The sequence below is a fragment of the Thunnus thynnus genome, chromosome 14 (assembly GCF_963924715.1).
Source record: "Thunnus thynnus chromosome 14, fThuThy2.1, whole genome shotgun sequence".
Lineage (NCBI taxonomy): Eukaryota > Metazoa > Chordata > Actinopteri > Scombriformes > Scombridae > Thunnus > Thunnus thynnus.
In genome coordinates, this window is record NC_089530.1 from 17,112,656 (window position 1) to 17,135,258 (window position 22,603).

General features: G+C 39.4%; 2 protein-coding genes across 2 annotated transcripts in view; one reads left to right on the forward strand and one right to left on the reverse strand.

Annotated features, from left to right (window-relative positions):
• The window catches only part of pcsk2 (proprotein convertase subtilisin/kexin type 2), a 30,446-nt gene extending 21,447 nt beyond the window's left edge, over nt 1-8,999 (forward strand). Inside the window, exons 10-12 of the mRNA XM_067610281.1 lie at nt 1,490-1,590; nt 3,021-3,248; nt 7,931-8,999. Coding sequence (XP_067466382.1) covers nt 1,490-1,590; nt 3,021-3,248; nt 7,931-8,420 — 819 coding nt within the window. The 3' untranslated portion in view covers nt 8,421-8,999. The remainder of the gene's footprint in view (nt 1-1,489; nt 1,591-3,020; nt 3,249-7,930) is intronic.
• A 1,688-nt stretch (nt 9,000-10,687) lies between these two features.
• LOC137197119 (filensin) lies at nt 10,688-20,638 on the reverse strand. The gene is made up of 8 exons (XM_067610280.1): nt 20,128-20,638; nt 18,348-18,408; nt 17,496-17,591; nt 16,195-16,287; nt 15,041-15,154; nt 13,270-13,490; nt 12,460-12,551; nt 10,688-12,223 (listed from the first exon to the last, which is right to left on the reverse strand). Exons 1-8 carry the CDS (start codon nt 20,499-20,501, stop codon nt 11,241-11,243), a joined length of 2,034 nt encoding a protein of 677 aa, XP_067466381.1. The 5' UTR covers nt 20,502-20,638; the 3' UTR covers nt 10,688-11,240.
• Between the last annotated feature and the right edge of the window lie 1,965 nt (nt 20,639-22,603).

A 22,603-nucleotide genomic window follows, 5' to 3' on the forward strand; every position in this document is an offset into this window, starting at 1 on the left:
TGGAAATTTAATCAAATACCCTTTAAGCACCTGATTTCACTGCAAACTGACCACTGCAGCAGAGGAACCAGCATCTTAGAAAAGTGTAAAATCTGCCACCTTGTTTTATCAGATACACACAGAGACTATAGCAGGGAGAAACAGAGAGAGAGTGAGAAAGGGAAACTTATTTATAGATGCATCATAAAGTTACTTTACCAAAGCTCACCACTCAGCACAACACAATAATATAGAGCCTTTCTTTTTCTCCCAGGGCTCCTGCTTGTTTTTACTAACTTTTAATGGCTCACAGCAGCTCCAGCCCAGTTCAATATGATTGTAGAAGTCAATAATTAAGTAGGCTGTTATCTATTTATTATTTTATCCATTTATAGAAATGATCTAGTCAAAGGAGTTTCACCAAAAGTCATTCAATCACTGATGTTTTTCTTGAGCTGACATCAGGTTATTTAATAATCATTGTTATATATAAAGCCGTCTTCTTGTGGATTCAAAACACACTTTGCAAAATGCGTCAAACCACCCAGGGCAAATCAGATGAACTGGTAAATACCCCACTAAATTGAAAAATTTTGCACCCCTGCCTAGTAAATACCCTGTTAGTCTTGTTTTTTATTATCATGACAAAGGAAACCATGAGGAGAGAGAAAGAGTTAATTTCCACCAACTGCTTTACTGTATGTGCTTTTTCTGCATGGTTGGGAAGAAAAGTAACAAAGCAAACACGTGAGACACCAAAGTGAATCTAGTGACTGACTTAAGCATACACAAATGGGCTATAGCTGTATAACTGGCTCACGAGTATTTGAACATTTACCTGAAGAATTGTGTCACAAGTGGGTGGTCCCTGAATAAATGAGTGGATGAATCACTAGAATCAAATAAACCCAGAGTGCACATATCATCTTTGAAAAGAGAGACAGCGAGGCTTGACAGATGATGCAGACTTCCTTTTCACAGAGGACAATTGCTTAACCTTGACAGTTAATGTTAGGGAAAATTGAATGCTCTTATATCTAAGCACACCTGCTGAGAATATTGACTGACATTCTATATCATGCTCGTGTGTAAAAAATAGTTTCCCAGTGTACAAAGGCAACAGTGTTTGTGTTTGTGATTATGCAAATCACCTCTGTTGACAGAGTCACCGATCTTCCCTAGGGTTTCTCTTCTAATTGCAGTCAATCTGTTATCATTTCTAATTAAGCACCAAATTAAAGAAATAAATGTTTAGTCAATAAATATAAGCATAACTTATGTGCTGTGTGTTAATACCACAGCTCACTATGCATCCTTTTTGCTATCTTTGCTCCAAAATTCATATTAAAGCAAAAGATTATATCGTCATTGGACAATGCTTCCCCAGATAATTAGATATACTGTATGTACTGTATATCTCCTCTTTCTGTTCTCACTCCACTCCATATAAGCTAATTGCTTGTTAAAGATGCATAATGGTTCTTTCTTTCCTGTGATTTGGTTATTTCAGGCCACAACAGACCTGTATGGAAACTGCACACTGCGTCACTCTGGAACATCAGCAGCAGCTCCAGAGGCAGCGGGCGTCTTTGCTCTGGCTCTTGAAGCTAAGTATGTACTCTACTGTCCACACACCTGTAATAATTGTGTTTATTGATTTAAATGGACTGTCTGTATGAAACATTATTATGTTACCTAATTCAACTCCTCTGTGCTGAGGAGAGTGCTGCTCAGAAGGTATAATTTTATAATACAACTATTATTATAATCTTGATAATCTTTTTTATTACTGCATTTGATTTGGCAACTTCAACTAATATGAAAGAGTGTGCTATTCATTTATAAGCTACTATTTCTTTCTAACCTTGAGCTTTGATGTTGCATTGATGTCTTTGGCTTCCTATGTCAGTCTCTGTCCTCAGAGTCTTTATTTTAATTTTCTGTCTCCATGTATGCAGCCCTTAAAAGCACAAGTCATTTCTCCACTTTTCACAAAATTGTTTATTTATCACAACCATAAGCCAAATGAAAAGTAAAACAGCACTTACTCTGTTGCCCGCAGAGTACAGACTCTATGTGCTTGTGCCAAGGACACAAATCATATTGGATCAGTGCTCTTTATATCTCAGTACAAGGTTAAAAAACACAGTTTATATACTGTTAAGATGGGCTCAGCACTTATGTTTTATTTATCTCTGCACTTCCCATATGCATGAAGCAGGGAGACTCTCTCTGAGCTGAATGATGAAACACACTGCAGTACTTGATCATCTCAACCTGCTGAAAATATAGCAAACTATGTGTTGAAACCAAAGCTTATATTATTGATGTTTATAACATACAGTACCAATCAAAAGTTCACTTGAGTTCACATTCCCATTCATTTGAAGTGTGTCCAAACTTTTGACAGGTATTGTATGCTGCTTAAGTAAAGCCACCCACACATTAGTAGAAGAATATGACAAATCTCAAACCTGATGAATTACTGCTTCTCATGTCCCAGAGGAGAGCCTTTCCTTTTCTCTCAGATGCTTCATTTCTCACATTAAAGGATGAGATTCTGCTGCCATTAACTAACACCAGCTAGTGGAGTTGAGTAAAGAGACACTGTTTGCTTTGCACACACAATAATGATGTTGCTATTGGGGGGAGCGGATGCTCACCCTGTCCGGCGACAAATAACCCACAGGGCTGTTAGAACAAGTGCACAGCCTTTTTACTGCCCAAACACACTTGAACCATGCAACGGCAGGAGTCAGTGAGTCAGCCAGAACAAAGCTGTCACTACACACAGTCAAGATAATGGAGGCAGACGCAGACAAAGGCAACCATCTGCTTCAAAGCACAGACACTACGAGGTTAAGATATTTGAAAGCATGTAATCAAAGCAAAACCATTAATCTTTTTTTTTTTTTTTTACTACTTGTTGCTAAACTTTAAATAACTTTTTTAACTAACTTACAGTTCTGTCTCTCCCACACCACTCTACTCTCCCTTTATCCCCCTGCCTCTGTCCTCTGGTGACTGTTTGTGCGCCCCAGCCCTAACCTGACATGGAGAGACATGCAGCACCTGTCAGTCCTGACCTCCAAGAGGAACCAGCTCCATGACGAGGTCCACCAGTGGAGGAGGAATGGCGTGGGCCTCGAGTTCAACCATCTGTTTGGCTATGGTGTGCTGGACGCTGGGGGCATGGTGAAAATGGCCAAAGAATGGAAGACAGTGCCTGAGCGTTTCCACTGTGTAGCTGGTTCCATCCAGGAGAACCAGTAAGTCACATTTTCACTAGCAACAACATCAGTAATGTTTATTATTTTACTCATACTGCATATAAAATACACACACTACATATTCTACAACCTCAAACTGCCCTTACCAAGATGTTGAAGGAAAAAAAATACACTGCTGATCTACAAGAGACACACTCATCCAATTACTGGGTAATCCCAATAAGGCCTAATTCAATAAAACATCTGCGAAGGGAGTATCCACTTCATAACCCTGTAATATTTAGATTAGCTGCTCAGTCTGTCTGATGGTCCTGTATATTCGTAATGACATTCTGTAGCTTGATATCCTGACAGTTGCTGTTTGTGGGTTAATACATTACTCTTTTGATATCTCAGTTGGATTTCTGTTTGATAAATTATGGTAAACATTCCACTACTAAACTTTAAACTTCAAGTAGTGTAAATGACTAAACAACAAGGTTATATCAAATTCTTATAAATAGCCACATGAACTAAAAGAGATGTTTGTTATAGGCTAAATTTGGACCAAAATAGGCAGAAACTACAAGAGTGCACTCAATAGTGTGCAGATCTCTGCCAGGTGTGTACAGTCAAGATGGCAGCGAAGATAACAATAACAGGGATTTATTCATCTCGTATCATGCTTAACTTTAGTGGATCATAACATATCGGGTATGGAATTAATCTGCAGATGCTCCGGTTCAAGATGAGACCAAACTTTTCTATGGATGTCAGTTTTTTTATTTATTTGAATTCACAACACAACTTGCTTTCCATGTACTGAAATTTGGCACCGATTGATCTAATGTGGCAACAAGGCATGATTGATTGTCCCTAGTGGAAACAAGATTCCAAACTGAAACATGTTGTTTATCACTTGCGTCCCCTATCGGCCGGTTAAGAGGAGTGAGGACTCAGCAGTCAATGGAGGTATGAAACAGAGCAGTCAATAGCATTATAAAATAGGTTTTTCAAAACTTGTGAATCACTGCAACCACGAGAGGTCCTTGAGCGTACATTCATAAATGTGCACAAAAAATATTAGGCTGATGGGTCCAGTAGTATGCGAGATTAGCTGTAGACAGATACACACACGGACACATGCGCACACTCGACCAAACGTATGATCCCCTTCAGGCTTACGCCTGGCGGAGATAAAAAGAGTCAAATTACTCATGGAACATGAGGCGCTTGCTGGAAAAAGATAATGTCCTGCATATTGGATGTGGATTCCTTTAAAATTATTGTTTCATATGAGTTTCTAAACATTAGATATTTCTCATGTGCTTTAATCTGTCAGAGTTCCAGATAGAGTGGCGTTTTGATAAAAATCCAGCCATCTGGCCTGTCCTTCGGACAGATCCTCCTTATCTTTCCCAGATGCAGCTGTGGTTACGGCATCCTTCTTCTCATCTTATCCTGTCTGTGTCCACCCACATTTACAGTATCTCCCCTTGCATCACCTTATCTTTCTCCTCCATCTCCTCCATCTACACAGTCTTGCCCTTCCTTCCTTCGCTTTCCAGCCTCCCTGCCTGACACTCTGTCCTTTACACTCTCACCTCTCCCTCCTCTCTTTCCCGCCCTCCTCTGCATGCCTCACTAGGGCTCTGCTTTCCATTCATCTATCAGATCCTGAGGCTTAGAGCTCCCATGTGTGACGCCTGGTAGTTTCCTGTCGCTAGCCCTCTCATTCACACTAATTAGAGCACCACAAATGGCCCAGCATGTCGTGCCCTGGAAGCACTGTCAATTAGACTGACTGACAGCCAGGAAAGAACTCCAGGTGGAGGTGTGCATGTGTGTAGACGTGTGTAACCTAACGCTCAGCATTCACATGCATTGTAAAAGTGTCAATGTGTAGGCTAAGATAAAAAGCAGATTGAATAAGGTGAGTCGTGTGTATTTTTTGCCACCGTCAACATATTCAGTTCATTATTTTAGTCTCTAATCAGTGCTGCACAATTGATGCAATCACAACAATATGGTGTGAAAGTGTGCCTGTGTGCCTCCCTTGAGTGCAGCGCCAGATAAAAAGAGGAGCGCCCCCCAAGAGTCATATGGCTTTTACTGCATCCCTCAGGACGTGTCATGCAAATGGTGGAGAGGACTTGGCCTCTTATGCAGAATTGGTTTTGACATTAAACATTCCCAGATCATTTAGGGTTCCATTACAATAAGTGGCATCAGCTCTTTGCTTAGGAATGGCCAAACCTAAAAGATTCTCTGTGCTCACCAATTCAGTTACTTTTAAAATCCTTAGTCCTTCTTCCTCATTGAGAAATACAGAATCTATATTGTTGTATCGTGTCTCCTACTTCACTAAAAGTCCATTCTCAGTGTATGTGCACTGGAGGGTTTCCATACTTGTCTAAGTTGCAACTTAGGTACTGAGATTTAAGGTGAGCACAGAGAAACTTTCCATTTTGTACAGTGAAGGTCAAACAAGTGAGTGACGGAACAATAAGCAAAACCCATTTTTGAGTGGATGGTGACTAATAAAATTTACGAGGGAGAAATACTAACAGTAACATCTCTGGTTTTCAAGCTAATTTTGAGCTGTGTGTTAAAAGCTGTGTCGCTGGCTGTGTTGTATTTTTCATCAGTTCACTGTTTCCACAGCAGCACGGCAGGATCTCTGCTGCTTCTATTGTGGTAGAGATATAATTACAACAAGCCCACCTCTGATGATAGTGTATCACGAGAGAAAAGCAATAAACACCAACATAGCCATGCTTGCAAACACACTGCTCAGCATTGATCTGATAGCAGCTCTGGCTGGCTGCGGCTTACTTAGCTGGAGGAGAACTTCTCATTATCAGAGGAGCTGGCACACAGTGCCCCACTCTGCGGTGGGGTTGTTTTTAATCTCCACTGGTCCTGCCCTTCAGAGGCACCCCTCTCTTTGCTCTATGCCCGACTGCTGTAATTACTCTTCACACATTATCTGATGGGAATGCTGCACCTGCCGCACACGAAATTATTTTGGCGATCAAAAGTGAAATCTACACATGTTCACTCTGAGATTTTGTCATACCCACAGTCATGTATTGTTATAAACTAAAAATAATACATTAATATTAATAATAATGATAATCTTTCATAAATGGAAACATGTATTTTCATTTTAACACATAAGAACTCACATATGCTGAGTCATGTTGTTATGGAAATATGATGTATTTGGTTTAGTCAAAATTTTCAACATGTATTGTAGGGTGTAACTGTGACACACCCCACTATGAACTGTTCTGTTTTAATGGGAATAGTAATTTGCTTCATCAGCCCATAGCAGCTCACCGCTCACTCACCTCTCTGTGCTCAGCATTGCGCTCTATTAATCATTTTTCAAACCGAGTGCAGTTCCACACACGTCTCTCTCACTCAGTTTCTGTGTCCTGTCCCTGTTGCCTAATACCTCCGTCCCTCCATTTCCCACTGCCTGTGGCCACAACCTCTAATAATGTTATGAAACCTCCTCATAGCCTCTGGCCACCACCCCTGCCCCTGCTGTGTTCTCACTCTTTCTTTGCATCACCCAAAGAGATGGAAACAGCAGTATGTCTTCCCAACCACAAGGCAACAACAAAACCAAGACCAGCCCGTATTTACACTCTGTTCTGAACAAACCCATTGTGACAGAAAAAAGGAAAAGAATTTCTTTATGTGCACTGAAGAGGAGCTCTGAGGATTCAGAGGTGGTCCAGCATGAAGTTACACAGTTTATTGACCATAGGCCTCATATTCAAACAATGTAGGCTATATTACAAACACTACCTTACAGTCAAATGTGGTTTATTTACTGTTTCTAATTTGTATTTGTTTAAGTTTTGTGAATATAATATCATAGTCTTGTCATCTTTACATAGAGGGTTGAATTATCTCAGACTTAAAACCACATGGACAGCCAGCCCAAACTTGGTAATCTTGTACCAACTCCAAATGAATGCTGATTTTGCGCCGTACCAACTGGTGTGTTCACAGCTTGTATCTGCTGCGCCCCAAGTGGCCAAAAAATCAGTCAGTAGTCAGTGTAGGTTTACAAGAAAGGTAATTCCTTTCTTTGTGAAATGTGGCCTTATTGGATATACCTAGTAATTGAATGAGTATGTTTCATTTATAAATGAATGAGAAATTATGAATTTGTAATAAAGTCAAAATAGTGTGCAATACTATTGGACAGCAAGCAATAAAAAATAATTTCAAACTGATGGATGGTGGATAGGACATTATGTGACAATGTGGTACCAATGCAAAAGGTGGCCGTATATTTCAGACCAAAGAGCAGGGCATTTTATTCCCCCCACTGGAGATACATTACATGGTATAGAAAGCAGACATGACAATCATCACTGCTGCTGTGAGGAAGCAGGTTCAAAAAGAAGCTTGATTCTCTGTCAGGGTTGGATGGTTCCATGGGAAAAATTGGTCAAGTATAGTGTTTACTGGGGCATTCAAAGAAGAGCAGGTCAGGGTGTAAGTGGACTGAAAGATAAAAATACTTGTTTTGCTTGGTGTCTCAGTTGTAGCTACAGGGATGCCCAAAGCTATTTAATAGTGGCAATATTTTCTCTATATTCTGTCTTACTTACCTTTACTCTTTTTTACCTTACTTTACTTTCTAATGCAGATATTTGACTTTTTTTCTTCTTCTCTATGCCACACACTCTCAACATGTTCATCTGTTTCTCCTTCTACAGTAAAATCCAGTCTGGCAACAAGCTGGTGCTGGCCATCACCACTGACGCCTGCCAGGGGAAGGACAACTTTGTCCGCTACCTGGAGCATGTTCAAGCAGTGGTCACTGTCAATGCCAGCCGCCGCGGTGACCTCAACATCAATATGACCTCACCCATGGGCACAAAGTCCATCCTTCTGAGCCGAAGGCCCCGTGACGACGACTCCAAGGTGGGCTTCGACAAGTGGCCCTTCATGACCACCCACACCTGGGGCGAGGACCCCCGTGGGACCTGGGTCCTGGAGGTGGGCTTTCAAGGCGAGGAGCCACAGCGCGGAGTCCTGAAGGAGTGGACTCTCATGCTGCATGGAACACAAAGTGCCCCTTATATAGACCAGATAGTGCGTGATTATCAGTCCAAACTTGCCATGTCGAAAAAGGAGGAGCTGGAGGAGGAGCTGGATGAAGCTGTAGAGAGAAGTTTGAAGAGCTTGCTGAGTAAAAACAACTAAAATACCATCTGCATGTTGCCAACTCTTTCACTTTCTCTTATCTGGCTCTATCCTTCTCTAAATCTCACTGTATCTCCTCAGTTCTTCTCACTCTCTCGTTATTCTCCCTTTTGTCTACCTCTCTGCCCCTCCTCACTCTGCTTTTTGTTATCAAGTGTTTCAATTAGCCCCCCAACCCTCAATGAATGTTTCTTGTTATCCAATCAGAATAAAAGTGTAACCTTCAGTAATCTGTTCTACATAGAGAAAGCAAACTATATCACCTGAATTTTTACACTCTACAGAATTGTACATAAACCAAATATAATCCACTCTTTCATGCTCTTGCTTTAACTGCCCTGCACCTCTCTTCTGCCAACTGTTGTACAGTTTGTGACTGTAAATGATTTTCTGTGTCATTCTACTTAAAGTTTAATATCTTGCAAACAGAGCAGTGATACTTCTTTCTGTTTATATTTTTGTGACATGCACTGTTTATATAAACAAGGAAAGGAATGTGTGGTTCATTTTGCAGCCTGTGGTCCTCAATTCATATTTCATAATCTTTGACGTAATAAATCTATTCAGCTGTTTATTAAAGCACTTGAGTGATTTGCAACACACTCCTGAACATACTGTGTAAAAGTAGCATGCCAAAACTTTGATAGGGAAACACAAAGAATCTGATGAAGACAAAAGAAGACAGAGAATGTGGAGTAAAATTTTCAAAAAGCTCATCCTGGTGACCCAGCAGTCTATCCAGATTGAATATTTCCCCATGTTTCTTTCACTCTGTACTGTGCTGTCCAATAAAGGGAAAATGCCTCCTAAAAAGTGGAGCCTGAGCTACTCATGCCAAGGCACTCTTTATGTTATAGACATGTTACAGTCTATTGTTTATGGTTGCTACATGTAGCAACCATAAATCACTGCCGTGTCAATATTCAGTGATGTATAGATGAGCAAATCATGCAGAGAAAACTGCATTTTGAGAGTGTCTGGAGAGCGCTGTGGAAAAGAGGGTGACGTGTATTATGGGAAATGTAGTATACATTTTTAACAATATCACACACATGGGTTAGGGTTACAGTTAGGGTTAACAATAGATCAAATGACTATGTGAATGTGAATGTTTCTCATAGTAACAAACCCTCAGATAATTATAACCCGACTCTGCACTTCCCTTCAGCTTTATGGAGCATTCTAGCATCTTTCAACTCAATTTTTTGGCCCACAGTTTTACTGTTTACTCTCACCACTCATCAACAAAATGTTTCCAGATGCAGCAGGCAGCAAAAAAAGCTCTAGAAACCTCATTGTGACCAACCATGAGAAAGAAAAAGTGTGAATATTGGACTTAAATTCATTAGGGGACCAGAAACACAATTCCAGATGAATGCTCCTGGATGTGTAAATGAGAACCTGTTTGCTAACAAGTTTGTTTCGCTGCTCCCAGTCAAAAAAAATCAGTTAATGCAGGTTGTAGGACAGGTAAGGAAAATGATATTGTTTCATAGTAAAAACAGGAAGAGCTAAGCAAAAGGTTCAGCATGATTCATTGGAAATGTAGTAATCATTTTAGAAACTTAGGTCACAGCAAAAACTGTGACATGGGAGACTACAAGGACTACTAATCATCTCAAACATTACAAACGTTATCACACACAAATTGAATGTGACACATTGTTTTTAGGCTAAAACTTTTTTTTTTATCAAATGCTTCTGGGTAATTTGATAGGGTTTGGGGGTGTTTTTTTGATATAATGGGCCATTATTCTTTCAATCATTTCATGTGTCCCACTCATACTCTCATGTTCGTGTCATTTCATTCACCAAATGAAATAATTCTCACAAATCTCTGACATCTGTTGCTCATTCCACCTTTCTTTCTCAAGATTATCTTTGTTTTTTCTCCACTCCTCTTCCTCTAATGCTGTATCCCTTCTGGAGATATACTGGATGAGTTATAGTTAAATGCAGCGGACAGAGTGAACTACTAAAGGTCACATCAAAAATAGATGAGTTTCCTGTAGATGCAGCACTCTAATAAGACTTCTGAAGAACACCAAAAACATGGGTGAATTTTTTAAAAAGCCAATGAGTAAATGCTATACTTGAGTGCATATTACATTTTTGTGTGAGATGTACTTCCTATCCTATCACACAAACACACACACACACACTAGAAACACATACATTGATGCATGACTGGTTTTATGACCTACACTATGTGTGTGAGATGCTTGGAACACAGTGTCAGACTCAAAGCAAACAGAACAAGGGATTCATTGGTGTTTGAATATTTTTTATCATTCAAGATATCAAAGCAAATTAATACACAGCAAAATTGTGCTGAGGGCAGGCATCGGCATCCAATTGAACAAATGAGCTCAAAGGGGGAAAATCGGAGTTCTAAGACAGAGTTCAGAAGGGTGGCACAGCTTCTCGGTTTTTTATTTATTTTCTTGGTTATTTTTATAGGTGGCATGGAGCTTTGTTTATCTTATGTCCCAAGTTTTCAGACAGTAAAGGACTATAGCATGAGCATGGGTGTTAAGTCGAACAACAACAGCAGTACTTGTGGAACCAGCAAAACGTATTCTGGACGCAAGACCAGAGACTGCAAGCAAATGGAAGAGCATTGAATATCATTGCAGGAATGTGTAGTTGGTCTTGAAGCATGGTTGGTCTCCCTTAGAGACAAAAACATCGGTCTTCTTAGTCTGAGGAACAGTGGTATTTAAGTAGTCTGATGCCAACATCAGTATTGTCTTCTTGAGGACCTGGACCATGTGGGACCGCAGTGGAGTTGACTGACTCTTCATGTCAGATGAAATGGTTTCAGTGTTTCTTCTTGCTGGACTTCTCAATCATGGTCTCCACCACCATGGAAGTCTCCTCATAACCTTTGACCTTGCGGCCGTTGGAGAACTTCTCCACAGACTCCACAACCTCCACCTTCTCGTAGCTCATGGCGCCTGGGGTGAAGCTGCTGGAGCTGGTGCTGGTGCTGGAGGTGGAGCTGGTGCTGGCACCACGAGGTGCAGCCTTTGGAGTGGGCCCACTCGGGCCATTGTCATCCTTGTTTTTCTTGGGTCCGGTGGGCTGATCAGCAGCTGGGGTGGGATCTTTGGGGCCAGAGGGTGAAGGGACTGGGCTTGGCTCTTTAGATTGAGGTTGAGGCTCTCCATTCTTAGGCTTGCCTTTGCCTCCATTGTCCTTTCCTTTTGTTCCCTTGTTATCCTCCTTTCCTCCTCCATTAGAGGGCACGGTGGGACTAAGAGGCCTGGGGTCTATAATGGGCTGAGGAGGTGGGGGAGTGGGCTTGCTGGGCCCGTTACTCTCGAAGGGAGACGTCATCCCATCTCTGATAGTGACGTAGATGTGGCCAGCTGACGGTGTAGAGGTGTAGAAGCAGGGATGTGGGTAGCTGCCGTCGCCAGTGACGAGGACATAACGACCCTTTGTGTAGAAGTCAGCGATTGGCTCAGGCTTCTTGTACTTCCTCATTCGGTCTCTGACGATGTTACAAAGAGTGTCAAAGGCTTTGCTGATCTGAGCTCCGTCTGGGACATCCTGTGGAGACACTCCAGCGAGCAAAGGTCTCTGCTCTGTTCTCTTCACCATGTCCTCCTGCGCTCCCTCAGAGGGGATCCCCTTTGCTTCTTCATCTGGAGCCTCTCCAGCAGCTCCTCCATTTCTGTCCTCTTGGCCACTGTCCATCACATCTTTCGGGGTCAGCTCTTTCTTCTTCAGGACCTTCTTGGCCAAGATCTTCTGGCGGGGCTTGACGCTGGTGATATCTTGGATAGCCTGGGTGATATCTGGACACACATGAGGTAAAAGGTCAGTGAGATGGAACTAATGAACCAAAAAAAGATCACAATAGTGTATGCACCCACACACTTTTTCTTCTTTTGGGACACTAAAGGCATTTCTTTGAATGGTAGCAAGCTTTCAGAGAGAGTTTAGTTTTCTCTAACAATGGCAGCTGATTGTATGTGTGCTCAACAGAGATTATCAATGTAAACCAGCTGTGATGTGCTGACAGTGCCCTTACCTTTACCCCTGCTTGATGCAGAGGGTGTGTGAGTGTAGCGGTAATTAGTGGTGAACAGGGTAATGGGAGTGCCAATTATCGCTGAATTCAACCTGCAGGGAAGAGAGCAGTAAAAATTCACATATGTAATAATATATATAATTCACAGCATGGCTATGCAACATCTGTTGCCACTCAGTGCCATCTGCTGGCAAATTCATTAACCCAACATCAACAGCATGTATCTCAATGTAATTTGAGTCAATACCTTTAAATGTTGCTGTTTTTAAACAAAAATAAAGACAAGTATTATATTCTTGGCAGTATGGAGGCCATGAAACAGACTGTAGATCATCATGTAGGGAGATATAATTTACAGAAGCTATAACTGAACAGTTAAATACATAAATAAAATGTAAAAAAAACAACAACAACAACAACAAAAAAAACTAATATAATCAGAAAATTAAAAACCTTTTTTGGTGACTACTGAAAAAGCCTGGGGTGTTGCGTTGTTTGAATCTGGACTTATGTCCTCAGTATTGCTGAAGTCCTGGCTACAACTATATCTTTGTCATGAGATAATTTTACAGGACAGTCAATCTTTATATCTGTGTATTCATGTGAATTTTATGATTGAACTTTCCTGGTCATAATTTGGTCATATAAAAGCAGTATTTTTAGCATTATTTTTTCATTCTATATGTATTTACTAGTTGTCTTAATGACCTTGATGCTTTCTCAGCAAGTATTCCAGCACCACTGAGCTCAGTTCCTGGCCCTGCATGTGTGTCTCTATGTGTTTTCAGCAACCAGGTGGAGGCAGTCTACCTGTTATCTTCGTTCTCGATGATCCTCTTGTACCTCTCCAGCTCATTCTCCAAGGATGTCTGATACATGGCCAGGTGGCGACATTCACTGGTGAACTTCTCGAGGGACCTCTCAGCCTCCTCAATCTCCTTCCGCAGAGATTCGATTTGCTCGTTGTACATCTGGATCTCATCATCATAACACTCTTGTGTGCTTTTGATGGTTTGCTCCAACATTGCAGTCTGAGAGACAAAGGCAGGGTTTAATTAAGAAATTCTGATTAAATGATTTTTAAAAATTACAAAGCCCCTTGAGGAGATTTGCCAGTGCAATGCATAGGTCATTAATAATAACACTAGCTTAGCGTATGTTGGTAATGCAAGTGAGAAGTCAAGAGAAATTATAAATAAGGATAAAAGCAGGAGTTCAATTTGTGCCTAGAATAGGGTCTAACTAATATATTTTGTAGGAACTGTACAAATTAAATTAGTGTTTTGAGACATATAAAGCAAAAATATTAATTTGTTGATATACTAAGAAAATGTGATTACCCACTAAATATGGTTAAAACATATCACATTGTAAGCCTCTATAGGATCCAGATAGATGAGAGATATATGATACATAACATAAGCAGAGTGAAGAGCATCATTTGTGCAGATAGTAGAGGTATGTCTTTAGTCAAAACCTGTGGGAACAAAGCGGTCACATCAAGAAATACTCACTCTTTGGAAATCAATGCAGTTATTTAATTTGATTGAGCTGCATTTTATTATTATTATTATTATTATTATTTATATTATAGAGAGTCAAACCCATGTTTCTCATTTCCTGTGAGGAGACGCTGTCTTCACTAAACATGTAACTGCCCTGCTGTCACAAGAAGGTTGTGGATGACATCTAGTGGTACTTCTGCACGATACAGCATATAATAGAAGCTGCAGGGTCAAGGCTAAGTTAGTGCCTTGGGTATCATTCATTAATCAACACAAAGTGAAATGAAAATACCCCCTGAAAAATCCATCAATTTTGTATATATACCTAAAAACATATTTCTCAATTGAAAATAAAATATTAAATTTCTTTCATTAATTTATTGTATTTTTCCATTTCTATTTAAGTTCTTTTTATATTTCTATCAATTAATCCAAAATAGTTATCTTCTGAGCATGTTTTGGATAATAACACCACAGCCAATGAATTTTCCTCAAAATTTTAGAACTGAAATGATTAGTTGATCAGTCAAATCAGTCCATCGACAGAATTGACCGGCACTATTTTGGCAATTGCTTATTCATTAAGGTCATTTTTTAAAACAAAAATGCCAAAAATTCACTGATCCAAGCTTCTCAAATGTGATTTTTTTTGTTTGTTTTTAGTTTTCTCTGATAGTAAATTGAATATCTCTGGGCTTTAGACTGTTAGTCGGACATCATCTTGGTGTTGCAATTGTCTGCACTCACAATTTCCTGACTTTTGATCAATTGATCTGGAAAGATTAAGGTTGATCAAATATAAATCGAACTGTTAATTGCAGCCCTACAAAATGTACAAATTATATTTTACTGTTTTGAGTTTTGAGTGTATTTCACAACAAAGAACAGGAGTTTGAACTGGTACTCCTGGTGTTTGTCTCTCTTCTAATAGAAATAAAATTGATCTCTTTGAAAGATCATTTTAAATGTGTCTTCCTGTGAATATTTGCTAAGAAATGTCCTTTTCTGGAAAAAAGGGAAACACTGCATGTAATCAAAATGAAACCTCCTGTTGTCATGGTGACAGTGTGACCCACCTCATTCTGTAGGCGTTGTTTCTGGGACTGCAGCTGACAGAGGGCGCTCTTATATTCCTCCAGCTGACTCTGCAGTCCTGGCACTTTCCTCTGGGCCAGCAGCTTCTCCTGCTCCTTCACACGTTGAGAAGAAATCAATTAGAACATGTGGGAAAGTGCAGTTCGTCTTTACAGCATGACTTTTACACTCACACACACACACACATGCACGCACGCACTCACACACACACACACACACAGCTTGCAGTCAAGTCTCTTTCTGAGGTCTCTCTGTATTAAAAGTCTCACTGATTGATTTTTGAATTGAAGGACACAATAACAATTGTGTCGCTCACAGCAGTAATGTTTTCTATTACTGCCTGTTCTGCCTACTCTTTGAAGTGAACCTACTGAGTGTTTGGAGAGCCATTAACAATATAATAAAGCATGGCACACTGGAGACAAGTTATGTGATTAACAAGTTGCTTCAAAATTTTATACTCATCAAACCATTCAGAGATCCATCATGCCCTGTATGGAAGCATTTGATATGTTTCTCCATTCATTAATTCAGGTTATTCCTTTAATTTGCCACCTGTCTATACCCTCTATACACACAATAGCTGTGCCTAAGAGACTAGCAAGATTACAAAGCTTCATAACATTAACATCTTCCTCACTTGCCCATTTCACTGGGTTTCAGCTCAACATGACAGGCAAGAACTGTGGCTCTTTGCCGCTGTCCACTGAGATTTAACTCAACCAATTAAATAAGTTCTGCATCCAGAGCATCTCTGCCTCTTGAGAAATGTTTGTACCCTATAAATAAAATTCCAATCTGCTACACAAATGACAGTCACTGTGGCACTGTTCCTAAGAAAATTAGCATGAATAGCTGTTCTTTCCAGCATTTGGTTCATTATGTGTCACGACATCCTCAAATGGCTGGCCTGTCTATGTGTCCTGAGGACCACTCGACTGTCTGTCTCTGCTTCTCACACATGCACACGTACACAAAAAAACAGACAAATGCAGGCACAGGCGACCAATTGGACTGAGAAGCCAGTAACCTCATCAACCCCAGACACGTAGCCAGGGCTGACACACATGCAAACACCATCTTCTCCCGCAGGGACTGCAGCACACACACACAGTGACAACATTAGTGACCTCACCTCGGAGATGCCCACTGACACATTGGGAACAAGGGGAAGTGTCTGGTTGATTTGCTGCAAAATGTTTACATAGGTCTGGATCTCTGCAAGGTTCTGTTAAGATAATAGAAAAGAAAATATACTGTAAAACATACATTTCAGGAAAAAGAACATCCTTAAGCTATTCCATTTTGCAAACTAAAACCATTTTATCTAGTACTCTTGCTTGTTTATTTTGCACTTTGTATTGAAGATTCACTGAGAGAATGTCAGCATCAAATAGAAGGCTTTCATTTAGCTGATATGTGTTTAGAAATGGTGCTAACATTTCTTTGCAGCAAAGAGAGTTCCTTTTGTGATTGAATCCAAGAGTGATCTCAGACTTAGTAATAAAGAGTGGATATATTTCCTGTCTCTGGGGGGATACTTCAAAGCTCAGAACCACAAGCCCAATATTCATGTGAGACGACTCCTCATTCTTTCCCACATAATAACAGCAGTGCCCTTTGATATGCTATCTCAATATTGCACAGTCACAGATTAATTCATCATCAAACACAGCATTGGGTGAAAATTAAAAAAAGAAAATGCTCAGACTAGAAAGAAACTCTATGGAAAGTAAGCCTGATGCATTATGTAACAGTGTAGTTTTCTTTTGTTTGGGCATTTTTGTGACCATTGTGTGGCACCTTCAAGTCGTTTTTAATGCACAGATGGCAATATTTCAGTTTTTGTCTTTCCTATGTGCTTTCCTGTCATAATTCTCTGCCTGTGAACAACTGTTCCATTTTTTTCTGCAGCCCTTTCCTCACTCACAACACAGATGGTAAATTGTTGCTAAAGCCCCAGGTACATCACAGCACATCCTTTGGCACCTTTGTCAAGGTTTTCTGCCTTCTCATCCGAGGAGCAGTGGCCTGAGGTCAGCAGTGTTCAAAAGCAACCGAAAGAAAAACACACACTGCTGTATAATATACCTGAAACTGATATTCTTTGATGTGGAATAGGCCTCTCAACTGGCTGTGATTTATCCAATAAATAAATGCTATACATACTGCCCTGAGATCAAAGATAGTGTAAAAAGAACAATATGGGCACAGTTTCAGGATATGATAGCCTTTTTAAAAACAGTATGTCAGAGATATAACTGCTTTGATCAATGAAAATTAATTCTGAGACCTCAATGAGGTCTTATTTTCTTACAGTAATACCCCAAATCTTTATTGTACAGTATAATTTAGAAGGTTGGTTATTGTAGGAGCTGCTTGAAACCATAGAGTTACACAGTAAGTTGGTTTAGTTTTTAGTTTAGTGACACTGACCTTCTTGTGTCTATCTCTGGTGGAATTAATGTCATCCTGCAGGAACTGTGACTGGATCTGGAATTCCAGGTTTCTTAGCAGAGCACTGTCAGCCTCCTGCAAGAGAGGAGAGAAGAGAAGAGAAGAGAAGAGAAGAGAAGAGAAGAGAAGAGAAGAGAAGAGAAGAGAAGAGAAGAGAAGAGAAGAGAAGAGAAGAGAAGAGAAGAGGAGAGGAGAGGAGAGGAGAGGAGAGGAGAGAAGAGAAGAGAAGAGAAGAGAAGAGAAGAGAAGAGAAGAGAAGAGAAGAGAAGAGAAGAGAAGAGAACAACAAAGGTCCCAAGGGAAATCACCAGAAAAAGTACAGTGTGAAGAAAGACTCATGAGCAGCATCCACTTGGCAGTGAAAAGTATAATTGTGTAGAAATTCATACAATGTGATATTGTCCAACTTGTATTGTATTGAATTTTAAAAAAAAAATCAACAAAAGCCAAAGACCCTGAAGAGACGCACTGTAGTCATACAATGATGAAGAAAACTCCAGTAATCTAAAATCAGTTAAGCTCTCTGTGTGGTATGTTCAACTTAAATCTATTGTGTAAGATATTTAATATTCACCATTCATTTAAATGAAATCACTTTTCAATCAATATGTTTAAAATACAATAAAACAATAGCCTATAGTAAAAAAAAAATACACTAAAAATGTCATTTGATTCAGTACCAAAATTTGTAAATAGTTTTATGCTGTTTCTTGTTTCATACAAACAAGTTTCTCCATCTTTATATGTTGGAGAATGCAGAATTATTAAAATGTTGTTATTTCTGTTTTTATGATTGTGTAAAAGATCTATTTGATTTCATCTGTACAGTACCTTATTTAACTGCTCCAGCGTGCAGCGCAGCTGCTCTTGGTAATCACATTCGTTTCTGTATCTGCAACAGAAAATATGACAGTTATATGTTTCATATTAAGCAGAAGGCATGGCATAATCATGTTAAATTATATACACAGAGCAGAGAGAATTACTTTAAATAACCTGTATGTTATTTGAGTCTGATATAGGTAAAAAATAATAGATTCATTTTTTTTCTTTTCTTTTTTCATGTATAGAAAAAAACATGGTGCTACACTCCAAGAAGAATACTAGTACTGGCCTGAATATAAAAACATATTTTTTTCAGTAAATTATGTTTGGTAAAAGTAGAGGTTGTATTATATTCAAGGACGTGACAATTACACATTAGTCACAACATCAGATATTTTTTTTAATGTAAAGAAAGACATTGTTTTGTAGCCTCATTGTTCCTAGTCCGTTTAGTCCATTTATAGTGTGTCTTTTAGAGTTAATCAGCCCTAAAAGTGTTCAGGAAGATGTCTCTAGAACATCTTTTACTACCATGGGGGAAAGAATCCCTGATGAGTCAAAATTAGTCAAAAATCATCTGCCAAAACATCTGTCAAGTAGCCAAGAATTGGTGGTATTACAGATGATGAGGAATTTAATGGTCTAATATTTGAGTCATTATGTTCTTCTCCATGCAATTACTCAATCTGCAATCAAGTAGGCTATATTACATGACTACTTGATCTGTGAAAAATGTGAAGATCAACATCCCCAGTTTAATTGCTTGTTTGTGTTGTGTGCTTATAGTCAGACTAACAACTCACCTCTTTCTTCACACAACTGTGTTTGTAATATGACAGAGCTGAAAATCGAAACTACACATGATGAAAATCAAGCCCTCCTTACCAGCTGACACAGCGAGAGCTGATCAATATTCTTCTCAAGTCATCAATAATGTAGTGAGGCTTCCCTGCCTGCACACAACTGATATTTGCAGATACTTAAATTAGTAATTATTAGTAAGCTTAAATAATTAAATCTTCTTTCTCACTTACCTCTACTGGTATTTAGCCATGAAAATAGTTTTATTGCCTAAGTTTTTCAGATATCTATCCGTGAGAATCCTGGCGCCATATCAATATGATGGAAGTAAAGGGAACTTTCTACAACTTTGTTACTCTGTATAATCCACAGAGCTCATTGTGATCAGTTTTCACTGGAACTATGTTTGACTGTGTCTGGAAAGAGATGTTGTAGTTCAGTATATTTTTTCAATGCTGCTTTACATTCCTCAATTACAAATTAAAATAGTAAATCCATTTACCTCCATTATGTTGGGGTGGAAACAATAATAGCACTAATGGTAGGTGAGACAATGAGGTTGTTTTTGTTTTGTTTTTGTTTTATGGTTTATTTTGAGATTTTGGTGAACTGACCCTTTAATTTACGATTATTTTAAGTGAATGTCTGTCTAACATATTGTCCGAACATATTACAGTTTTTAGAATACATTTTTCAGCAGTTTGGTTGATTATCTTCTGAATACAACTATAACGTAGTAAATTAATAACATTAATAAATATATTATTAGTACATATTTTTTACTTTGAAAATTGCATATATGAAGTATCAATTGCCTGATTTTGGATTTTTCAGAACCAACATCTTAATTTCCATAGATTTAAAGTTATTTATCACTTTTTCTTAATTCTGAGCACATTCACACTAATTTCCATTCACTCCATCTCTGAAGAAGAAATTTGACCTTTGACACACAGGTAAGACCAACCACTCTCCACTCTCTTACTTGCTGGTGAATTCATCCAGCATGCAGCAAGCATCCTTCAGCTCTCGCTCCAGCTTGGCATGGTCGGAGCACAGCTCACGGATGCGTTGCCTGTTGACATCAATCTGCTCTGTGAAGGCCTCCTCTAGGCCGCTGGCCTCTTCCATCCGTTGCAGAGTCTCCAGCTGCTTGCGGAACACGGCATTGCGTTGCTCCAGGACTCGTGCCCGGTTGATGTACCGGGCAAAGCGACTGTTGAGCTCCTGAAGGCTCTCCCAGCCCTGGATGGCTGAAATGCCTGCAGAGCTTTCATAGTCCTCGGGTTCCTCATCGAAGACATCTGAGCGCTCATACTTTTCCTTGCGCACCTCGCGCAGGTAGCTGGTCTTGAACATGGTGGTACGTTTCTGTCCCCCGGGCAGATGGTATCCCTGGAGTGCTAGGTCCCCTTCAGCACCTTTATTGTGTGAAAACTGGGGTGCTCACCCTTGGCTGTCTCATGCTAGACTAAACGCTGCAGAGCACTGGCTGACGGCGAAATAGCCCCCAAAACCTCCCCCTGGCTGTGGACGCACATGCTGCAAGCCTGGGGCCTTCCAGAGTTTATTGTTGCCTTTGTGGCAGAGATTAGAAAAGCCATGCTGATGATGACAAAGCAGAACCACAAAAACAAACAATTGGCCAGTCCGCGAAAGCACTGGGTTGTCACACACCATTATTTTGCTTCTTAGTCAGCTGGTTTCTAGATCCCTATTTGATATGGGAGGTTGGATGTTGGCCCATCACAGGACAGAGGGGAAATTTCGTGCAGTTCAATTTGTGTGGACTGTGGAGAACTATTACTGCCAAAAGTGGCTAGTGTTGACACACTGTGCTGAAAAAAACTTTTTTTTTTTTTGCTTACAAGTGGGCAAAAATTATGTTTCATAATCTCAAAAGCATTACATGGAAAAACCCACATTATGGAAATGTATTTACATTTGGTGAAAGGCGGTCAGACCCAGTTGGAAAACTATGATACTTGGCCACATAAAACAATGAATGTTTAATAATTGTCTTATCATAGTATTTCTTTCTAAAGCCAAAATGGAATGAAAAATAATGCTAAAATGGCAACAAACTGGGTATAATTGAACTGAGAAACTGAAACTAAGGGAATAGTCCTGATATAAATTTCTAGTTTTAATCTTTATTTCAACACATTCTGTTTGTTTTGATGGAAACAATCACAGAGCCCATAGTCAAATGCAAAGTATGTTGTTTGTGTTTTCTAGGGAAGATGTCTCTGAAGCTGAAATATCTCAGCACGTAATTTTTTTAATAACAAAAAAATCTTTATTTGTTTTCATCAAGGTGCTCCTAGCTGAAGCCTCCATATTTCTTTATTTTCCTTTTGAATTTTCATTCTTTCTCTTACATTTAGTGTAACATTTCACAAAAGTGAGAGGATGAGTGAGTGATAAAAGAATGAGAAATAGACAGAGAGGACTTTTGCTTTAGCTTGCTCTCCGCGGACTGTGGTTCAAGGTCAGTCCAAATGTCTCTCTATGTCAAATGGCTTTACATCAGCATTTCAGCATATTTTCAGCAAACCCCATGGCTCAAGGGCAGACTGTGATAGTTCAGCTGAAATATGGAAATTAATGGACATAATGGAGTTGAAATAATGTTATATACACTAGCTAGTTTCTCATTTATTCTTTCACATTCACAGTTATTTGATCAAATAAATATAACAATAGATAATGTGATGACATTCATCTGGTCCTACCAACAATTACCACATATGGGCAAAAAATAACAGAAAATTAGCAAATGTAATTGTTTGTCAAGTATAAAAAAATGTTAAAAGTGCAATCAAAAGACACCATCAAACATAGAAAGTAGGGACTTTGTAACAATTTTAGTCACAAATGTTAAGTTGAAAAGACAAAATCATCTTCTTACACATTTTCCCCTAAGTTATGGCTACTGTGAATATTACAGCACACTTCCAAATGTGTGGCATTTTCATATACATGTTATAAATAAATGAACATTCTTGATGAAACAGAAAAATCACATTTTAAATGACATTTACAAAGCTTTGCTATCGTTTAGCATTCAGCACTAGCTACTATATTTCCTACTGCACAAAGACCAGGAATGTCCCATCCAACTAATGCGCAGTCTCTCCAAAGATACCAAAATCCATCCCTGTTTGAGTCTCCAGGTGCATGCAAGGATTTGTCTATATCAGTCGCTAATACACTAGTCACATACTTTATAAATCCGTCTGTCCTCATGTATGTGTGATGGAACAACTCCCAAAGCCTTCAGAGTGCCAATGTGACATTTGTACAACATGTACTGATTTCAGTAAGAACACTGAGACATCATCCATCTATAGGAAGTACAAGTTGCAGAATGTTGTACCTTATATTGACGGTATCGCATCAGTACTATAGGACTGGTACATCAATGTGTTGTTTACTTTCAAAAGAATGTCACTGAGATG

Coding starts and splice junctions, on each gene's coding strand:
- LOC137197119 (XM_067610280.1), bottom strand. CDS start 20,501: ATGTTCAAGACCAGCTACCTGCGCGAGGTGCGCAAGGAAAAGTATGAG. Junction 16,288..17,495: donor CCAGAGATAGACACAAGAAG/GTCAGTGTCACT, acceptor TTATCTTAACAG/AACCTTGCAGAGATCCAGAC. Junction 12,552..13,269: donor ATCGAGAACGAAGATAACAG/GTAGACTGCCTC, acceptor TCTTCCCTGCAG/GTTGAATTCAGCGATAATTG.